At 32.3% G+C, this 9838-nt stretch overlaps 1 protein-coding gene across 1 annotated transcript; it reads left to right on the top strand.

Annotated features, from left to right (window-relative positions):
• Positions 1 to 489: 489 nt before the first annotated feature.
• On the top strand, positions 490 to 1081 carry LOC108734858. The gene is made up of 2 exons (XM_018466569.1): positions 490 to 601; positions 669 to 1081. Exons 1-2 carry the CDS (start codon positions 490 to 492, stop codon positions 941 to 943), a joined length of 387 nt encoding a protein of 128 aa, XP_018322071.1. The 3' UTR covers positions 944 to 1081.
• Positions 1082 to 9838: the final 8757 nt, after the last annotated feature.

The following is a 9838-nucleotide window of genomic DNA, read 5'->3' on the forward strand; positions in this document are numbered from 1 at the left end:
CTAAAACACTTCAACTAAAGGCTTTGAGCTTAAGGCTTGGAACCGTTTTGATGAAGCCCCCTCTGAATGAAATCACGAAAACTATTACTCCAACACCAGCTTTCATGCAAAAAATAATAATTATTTAGTTATAAAAAATAATTTCGAATTGAATGTTTCTAAATTAATTACAGTAAAATGCGCTCTGATACTGAAGCAAAATATTAACGTAATTCTTTACAACTTTACAATTCATAAACGATTAAGTACAAAGGTCAATCTTTTCCTAAAATTTCTTTAGTAAAGAAGAATAAGTACATAAATACATAATGAATTAAAAAAATTCTTGAAACTATCTTTTGTAAAACCTAAGAATTCTAACAAAGAATTTTTTAGGCAGCTTTTAAACTATTTAACATTATTTACCAAAGGAAATCGTTAACTGGTGCGTTGAACCGTTTGGAAAATTTTTGGGAATTAGATAAATTTGGAAATTCTTGGTATCAAGCGATGAACGAATCATTTTCTCTATTTCTTAAGCTTTGTTACGTCTACGACATTTTATATTTTGCTACTGCTGCATTTTATTCTGCTATTGTTCTTGGTCAAGGAAAGTTTCCCGGTATGTCGAAGATCAATGCTATAACTAACTTCCTTAATAGATAATTAAAATACAATGTCGATTTTAGTAGGGATCTATAATGGAATCACAGACTTCCAGGCACCATTTGTTTTCGAAATTGTTTATACTCTACAGGTGTTGTATATCTTTTTCACACTTACGTTCATGGCAGGCTACGACCTTCTTTTGTTCGTCTTGGCAGGACACGCTTACTGCGAATTTCGCATGTTAAAAAAGGCCTTCCAAGATCTCCCGTTCGAAAAAGGAAGTAAGGAAGAAGTAACCAGCAAGTTCAATGAATATGTTGACCACCACAATGAAGTTATACAGTACGATAATTAATCATTTATTTATAGCTGAAGTGAATAGGTACTAACGACGTGGTAGACGAGGGGTACGAAAAATAGTGATAAACAAAATTGGCCTTGGACTTACAACAATGACCAACGAAACCAAGACCCAACTTTCAAGACTAAACGAAAAATTATTACATCCGGTGGATTTACTTATGATATAAACTATTATTAATATATTCTTCTTTTGAAAGAAAACATTTTTAGTATTTGCAATTTTCAGATTCCTTTACTAGATTTTAACATTAAATAAAAAAAAGAAAAAAATTAACTACTGTTTTACAAAAGGGATCTACAAGAATGTCTGCGAAGGAAGTTCTTTTTATGTCTGGATAACCAATGGTTAAAATATAGAGAAAAACTAATTCTTTTTGGATATTTGTAAGACAAGATGTTAAATATACTTAAAGATGTAGGAATAAGTTACAAAGATAGAAGAGTGATAATTAGTTTGTATAAAGAGCAACAAACAGTTATAGAGCTAGGGTTGCAACGTAGAGAAGTAAATATTAGGAAGGGAGTCAGGCAGGGATGCATACTGTCACCGCTACTTTTTAATTTATACATCGCGATCAATACCATTAAAAACAGTACAACTGTAGGGATAGATATACAGGGCAAAGAATTAGTATGCTTAGATTTGCAGATGATATAGCAGTATTAGCATCTGGGTAGGAAGAGTTAGAGATAGATTTAAATAAAATGGAAGTGATAGGTATTGACAAAACAGTATTGTAGAGAAGTAAATAAAGGTATAACAAAAATAGTGGTAGGTAAGCAAGGGAAGACAAAGTAGGGAAAGAGCGGATATAAAGATAGGAGACGAAAAATTAGAAGGAGTGACTGATTTTAGGTATCTAGGAAGTTAGATAAGTCAGAACGGAAGAAGTAGTAGGGATATAAAGCAGAGGATAGAGCAGGGTCGAGTCACCCTCAATAAAAAGATGTCACTTCTATGCTCGCGAACAGTTAATTTAGAAATTCGATAAACGTTGTTAAAGGTGTATGTTTGGAGCACGGCGCTGTACGGGTGCGAAGCGAAGAAAAGGTTAAAAGCGTTCGAAATGTGGTGTTCCAGGCGAATGATGAAGATACCGTGGATAGAGAAGGTTAAAAATGAAGAGATATAAGAAAGAATAGGAGAACAAAGAAGATTATGGAAGTCAACAAGAAATAGGTGAAATAGGTTGGTAGGACACCTTCTCTGTCATGAAGGTCCAGTCAGAGACATATTAGTGACAGAAACAAGAGTTAGGAGGGGTAGAGGTAGACCTAGATTAGATTACTGTTCGCTAAGAATGTCAGTCGTTCTAGTTTTAAGGAAATGCGAAGATTAGGTCAAGATAGGAAAGAGTGGAGGTGAGTGTCCAACCAGTCTTAGGACTGACGACCTTATTATGATGATTTTTTATTTCTTTAAAGTACATTGTACTATTTTGTTCTCTAATTGGTCAATTTATACATCAGAAAAAGGATCAATTTATACATTAGAGGAAAGGTAACTTTTATAATTTTCATAACTGTTAAAACTATCGACACTATTTTCTTTAGTCATGTAATCTTTCTATTTCTTTAGTCAATTATTGTGTCGGTAAGTAACAAAATTTGTGCTTGGAACAATTATTTAAAAAAACGTAAGTATCAGATTAAATAAATAAGATTAAGACCAAGACCGAGCTATATCAGCAAGATCAATACAAAGAACAGAAGTATTTGAGTAAGACCAATGCTAAGACCGAATAAGTAAGACCAAGACCAATACCAAGACTGGGGCAGTCATGGTCTTAGTCTTGCTTTGCCCATCACTAACCAAAAGTTCCATCCGCCGCAGCTATATCACAGTGTCTTTTCCGGTATTACAGCTACGTCATTAGACTAATTTAGAGAAGATGTTCACTTCAGTTGTGTATAACGATACGCACACCTTTTTAGATATTTTTCTCATACGTACTTATATATATATTTAAATTGTATGTTTCAGGTTCGTTGAAGAATTGAACAATGCTTATTCAATATTTTTCTTAAACCACTATTTTCTAACTGCTTTGGCAGTTTGTATGGCACTTCTGGTAATAAATATTACTATGTAAGGAAATACGTTTGCATTTACTATTCTTATCCTAAGAATACCAAAATGTACTATTTTGTACAAAAAATTGTTTTTAAAATAATTTTTGAAATGGTAAAATACTTGATCAAATCAAAAATTAGGTTAAGTTAGGTTTGATTTCAAGAATTAACGAATAAATTGTAATAAACTTACATTTACATAGATAATTCATAATATCTACTTATTATAATAATTAATATTATTTCAGTTCTCCGTTTCAACCCCAATTTTTCATAAAATTTTTACTATATGTTCTATGTTGGTATCTACAAATGGCAATGTATTGTGTAATCGGCACTTTAGTTACTTCTGAGGTAATTTCTATGTAATGGAATCAATTTCGGAAGGCGAAGTTCATCATAGGGTGCAGACGCTGTTCGTACATGACGTCATTTTCAAGGCCCTATTTAGGACTGAGGTACTACTTGTGAAAACCGAAGTACAAGCGCATGTGCGTCTCTTGTAGTATTTCTCAGCCTAAATACGCACCTTATGTCTACGAATGACGTCCTAATTATAAATGATGTATTATAAGAGACCAACTTTATTATCTTGGTTAATAAATCTTTCCACTTGAAAATAACCCCCTTATATATTTTAAATATATACCCCAAAAAATAAATAAGTAATAATTGTTTAGGCACTCATTGACTAATATAATAAGGTGATGTCTCAGAATCTTACAATTTGCCTATAGAATAAAAAAAACACATTTAGTTTAAAGCTTGATTAGAGAGTTATTCGCCTTCCTAAATTGACCCAACTATCTTTAAACAACATTATGCCTATAGTTGATACACATATTTATAATTAATTACCAATTTAGCGATGGTATGGGTGCTACAATACTTTATAATTATTGTTTCCTTTTTAACCGACACTTAATAAACAGAAATAGCAAGAGATTTGTCTAAAATTAATTACAGGGACAATCGGTAGCTGAAGGGATATACGACTCTGATTGGGTAAAGGAGTTTTATCCAGAATTACGTAAAGGAATTGTTTTGGTAATTGAAAGATCGCAAGAAAAAGTGGAAATGCCAATTGGAGGATTGCTGGTATTAAATTTGGAGAGTTTCGCTCAGGTGATACGAAAAAATGTCGAAAAGTATATAGGTATTACGTTTACAAACCTCTCGCTTTTAGATAGTAAAGATGACATACTCTTTCTTCATGTTAATTAAGAGTGTTTTAAAAAAATAAATCAAAAGTATTTTTCTCAAGATATAGCAAAATTAAAGTAAAATGGATCACTTAGCCAAAGAATCAGCACCCGATATACTTTAGATTCTAGAAAATATTTTAATGTTTTAGATAGGTCAACTGTTTTGTTTGGTTTGTGTATTTTTTCCAATTGATTTTGTAGTTTTGTAAACCTTTTTCCTAACTCTTCGCCCAATATAAACAAATATTTCCATATCTACTTTTTTTCTAAACATTGTATTACTATTACATTTTTATAATTCAATGATTTTAAATAATTATCATGTCAGTAAATGTTGTTTAATTTTCTGTAAATTTCATTGCCCGGATTCAAGACAGATGAACCTATAAAATATTAATACTATAAAATATGAAACACTTGACATTTAATAGAGGTTAATATNTGCAAATACATATTGTTCTTCTACCTTCTGCAATAACAAAATAAGAAGTAACAAAAAAGACACTAAAATATAAAGTAAAGTTTTTTTTTAAAAGTGTAAATGTTGTTTAATTTTCTGTAAATTTCATTGCCCGGATTCAAGACAGATGAACCTATAAAATATTAATACTATAAAATATGAAACACTTGACATTTAATAGAGGTTAATATCAAATATTAATGTGAAAATTAATTTTAATTTTCTCCCACTACAAACTACCTCAAATTAATGAGGGAAAAATTTGTTGCTGTTGTCACACCCTTGCCGGGAATCGAACCCGGGACCTTTGGCTTCACGCACCAATGCTCCGACCACTAGGCTACAAGAGGTGACGACGACAAATCGTACTTTTTAGGTCACAGATCTGTCGAACTAGCTTAGTGGTCAGAACATTGGTGCGTAAAGCCAAAGGTCTCGGGTTCGATTCCCGGCAACAGTAACAAATTTTTCCCGTATTAATTTGAGGTAGTTTGTAGTGGGAGAAAATTAAAATGAATTTTCACATTACTATCCTACTCAAACCAGCTTTACAAAACCGTCGTTATATTCAAAAAAGATTTTTCTTCGCTTTACTTTACCGTCAAAATAACTAATTCATAATTTTAAAAAGAAGGCACAATGGCTACCAAGTTTTTATGAACACAATTTCATAACATTAGGTCGCTACTATAGGAACAACCAGTATTAAAAGAAGATATAAAGACGTAACTTGAAATTATTCTGATTATAAATTCCAAAATTAACGAGTGGAGAAATTTAAGGTGATAATAAAGCAAACAAACAAACGTTGCACTAAACATTCTGATTTCTATAATGTAAGTACCCAAAAAAATATTTCATGTTTCCTGTTATAAAAACAAAATTTGAAGTAAAAAATGTGTTTCCTACTTTTAAGACCAATAAAAAGGAAATGACACATGCTAACGGAAGTTAGTGCCACTTTTATCAGTCTTTTTTTATTAATTTCAGTTAAAATAGATGCATGGTCCGCAAGCAAGTCCTATAAAAATGAAAATTACCTTTTGTTCAGGGAAAAGCTGTAGAAATATTCATATTCCAACAGATACAAAACAATAATAAAAATTGTTGAAAGAGAAATAAACGTAGCGCTCCATTCTTCTGCTAGAGTCACCACTGTTTTTAGAGGTAATAAAGAATCTCATGGGCCTTGGCCTTGGGTTGCGCAGTAACAGCGGCGAACTACGTTGGAAACCTTAACAATACACAATCGTATTAAGCAAAAGTCATTTTCCAAAGACACTTTGCTTAATTGCAATCTAATTTACATCAGGAAAAATCATTTGGAATTCTCCTCTCTCGAAAAGTTCGTACGTTAAACAAACCCAAAAAATACTGCTGCTCTATCATTATAGTATAAAATGAACTAAAGGTCTCTTGATATACTTTCAATTAATTAAGGGAATAAAACAAAGGGACAAAAACATTATTGTTGTACCCGCTGCATAAAACAATCTTTTACCTACAAATTCCTTTTTCTGGATAAGACATGCTTGAGATATGGAAACAAACTAAATTTTTCTCCTATATTTTTTTCTTGCTTGCACTATTTTGTCCGCTAAAAGGTCAATTTATGCGTTAAAGGAAGGATCAATTTATGCATTAGAGGAAAAGTAAGTTCTCGGGTTTTCATAACTGTCAAAACTATCGACACTATTTTCTTTAGAAGTCATGTATACAGAGATTTTCAGTATTTAACACAATATTGTGTGAGTCTCGGTAAATAGCAAATCGCATAAAACATTTCAATTCATCGGTACAACTTTCTTGTTTTTGAAATGACACTTTTGGCTTTAATTGCAAAATAATTATATTTCAACCGCACAAAAAAAAGTTATCCGACAAAACGGTTGCTGCGTCTAGAGCACTGTATGTAATGACGGGACGGGTACACAGGTTTTATAGAATTTCCGGTGAATCCACCACTTTTCTTAAGTTAAGTTAGGTTAGACTAGTTTTTTTCTTAGGTATATGAAACACTGACATTTAATAGTGGTTAATATCAAATATTAATGTGAAAATTCATTTTCAATTTTTTACCCATCCAAATAATAAATAGATATAACACAAGCATACATTTTCGATGAAACAACATTAAATCGATGACATCATGGATCAGAAAAGCCAGATCGTCAATTTTCGGATAGCAGGGGAGTAGAATATCATTGTCAAAAAAAAAAACATAAGTAAATCTTCAATGCTGGGTATCTATCCGACCGAGCACCCACCGGAATTAATGTCGCGTTTCCATTATGCGGTAAATCTCTAATATAAATAATTATCACCACCATAACAACATCAGTTTCAAAAATGTTACATAACATTTTCCAAACTTTTGTTGTAGTTTTCCACCTTTTTCTAAAGATTTTATAAAAAAAAATAAATTCTTCTTATTTACAGATAATTAGATGCAATTACATATAAATAGGTGTAATTAAATGTAGCCCCTGTTGTACCCTAATATCTAATGGAAATAACTCCTTTAAGAAGGTCGAACAGGTATAGTTCTCGCGCTTTAACGTGACACAAAATCAATAAATCTAACACAACTACTATTCAGTCACTTCGGACCTTTCCACCTGTCGTCCGAACAGATCGAACAGTAATTATGAAAGTGAATATGTAATGGTGTTAATAAATTAAGTTATCCATATGTCTGAACGATGGTATTCTATACATTAATGGAAACAGCTATTTGAAAACAACCGATGTTGGAATAATCAAGAAAACTGATGATACCACATATTTGTCTCTATGGTGGTAGGGTTGTAGGCAGTGGCATCATAATAGGGTGGCCCGAGAAGGGGTTCATGATATTAATTTTGTATTTAATCAATTTAAGTTTGGTATTAACTCAAGGACATACACGAATTATACAAATAACCAGGATTAAAAACAATAATTCGTTGTTTATGCATAATTTTCACATATAAGGATGTAAATATTTTTATAATAGTGAAACGAGTTATTCAGCAAAGGGTTCGAATAAATAAAAACAATATATTTTCATATTTTTATAATAACCATAGATATTACTTTTTTAAAAAACAATGTTATTAGATACAGATGGATACTTATTAAAAACAATTAGAAAATATATAAGTGTGTATTATATATATAATGTAAATTATAAAAAACAATTTTTTAAGTGTTATTCATACATTGAAAACCGATATTTTCTACTAAAAAAACGGTTTTCGAATTTCATAATTTTCTCCAAAAAACCAGTTTTTAAAAACCGACAAACCCTAGTAAATATACATATTTACTTTACTTAGTGATTTATAAAAAATGAAACCGATGAATTTGCGATGGGCCTCAGATGGTATACCTACTCATACCACTGCTTGTAGGATACGCTATAGATAAAGGGAATTATTTTGCGTTTCGTTTGTATATTTTTCGTTCTTGTTTACTTTAATTCAATAGAACAGGTCAGGAAAGTGAATAAAAGAAATTCTACCTTTCAAAACGATCTAACATTAGTGAAAAGGCAGTCAGGCAGACACAGGCAGACAAAACAAAATTAACCAAAAGTGGCGTTTAATTTGTTTGCTTTACTCAAGGAACGTGTTAATTGGGCTCCGTATATGTGTACACTTTACCATCTCTCTGTGCCTTTAATTTGCCAGACAACAAACTCTACCGTCTCACAGTTTCACAAAATCCTGCCTTAATTAAAGAAATAAAGGAATCGACTGCATACTCGCCGGCTAATTGACTCGGTTACACTAATGTAAGAGAAACGTTTTCTTAATTAAGACCCGCAAGGAAAACATATTTACTTATACATTTTCCGACCGCACCACATGAATTAAAAATACCTACCCCACAGAGAAGAAACGAATATTTAAGAACATAAAATGTTATGAGAAGAAAAGCGATTCGCTCACGAACGAAAAATACAGAGTAACAAAGGAAATTATGGAGTCACCATAAAATAACGAGAAACAAGTGCCTCAATTAGAACAGTGCATTCTAAAGGTACGAACCCTAACAATATAGAACAAACAATGGATTGTAGAAAGAATAATAGACAGGGAAAGAACCGCGTTATACATCTATAGTATTTACGTTTTCAATTGGCAGTGTCTACCTTGAAGCACTAATGTTCATAAGCTGCTAGCAAAAAGAGATCAGTTGTGCTCGCGATTGGTTATTTTGGAAAATTGAAAAAGTGTATGATTTTGTATGAGTCTGAAATGTGAACGGCGGGAGCTACGGAAAAAAATTGGAAGAATTAGTAGAAGATCAGAGAGCGGTACGAAAGTCAATAAGAAACAGACAAGATAGGTTTATAGAACGGCTCAGGCTTAAAGGATTAATTTGTTACAAGCAGAAACAGTAGTTAAAAGGGAAAGAAGTAGACCTAGATTAGATTACCGTTCGTGAATAGGTAGAGGTTGCTCCAGTTTTTCAAAAATGTAAAGATTGGTAGAAGACAGGAAAAAGTGACGGTGCACGTTTAAACAGGCTGTAAGCTAAAGACCTTACTATGTCATTATAGCAACAGCCGACACCAAAAGTCCTTTTTTAAAAGATGGAGATTGGAGTATCTTTTAAACATCTCCTTAGATATGTCGCATTAAAGGAGGATGATGTAAACACTGCGGATTTAGGTAAAAAGTTAAAAATGAGGAAGTATTAGAAATCATCATCATATGATAGGCGCGCACCTCCACTCCTTCTTATATCCTGAGCCAATCTTTACATTTCCCTAAAACTACAACTTCCTACATCCTTAACTAACAGTAATATAATTTAGATCCACTTTTATCCCACTCAGTTCCTATTTCTGCTTGTAATGGGTCTGCTAATAGTCCTAATATCTCGTCTAGTTCTTATTTACTTCCATAGCGCCCTCTGTTCTCGTACTCTTTCCTCACTCTGGGGTATCTTCATCATACACTTGTAACGTCACATTTCAAGCGCTTCTAACTTATCTCGCCGAGCCCATCATCCACATTTTGCAACCATCCAGAACCATGCTCTAAACATACACCATTAATAATAACCTTTCTTGATTTTTTTAATTAACCGTCCGTGGGCATAGAAATGACCTTTTTGTTAAAGGGGACTCAACCTTGCGCTTTGTTTTACATCTCTGCCA

This window comes from Agrilus planipennis, unplaced genomic scaffold (genome assembly GCF_000699045.2).
Source record: "Agrilus planipennis isolate EAB-ADULT unplaced genomic scaffold, Apla_2.0 scaffold50, whole genome shotgun sequence".
Taxonomy (NCBI): Eukaryota; Metazoa; Arthropoda; class Insecta; order Coleoptera; family Buprestidae; genus Agrilus; species Agrilus planipennis.

Bases quoted from the DNA above. Each gene is read 5' to 3' on its own strand.
- LOC108734858 (XM_018466569.1), top strand. From the start codon at position 490: ATGAACGAATCATTTTCTCTATTTCTTAAGCTTTGTTACGTCTACGAC. The intron at 602-668 runs GTATGTCGAAGA...TGTCGATTTTAG, and splicing joins TGGTCAAGGAAAGTTTCCCG to TAGGGATCTATAATGGAATC.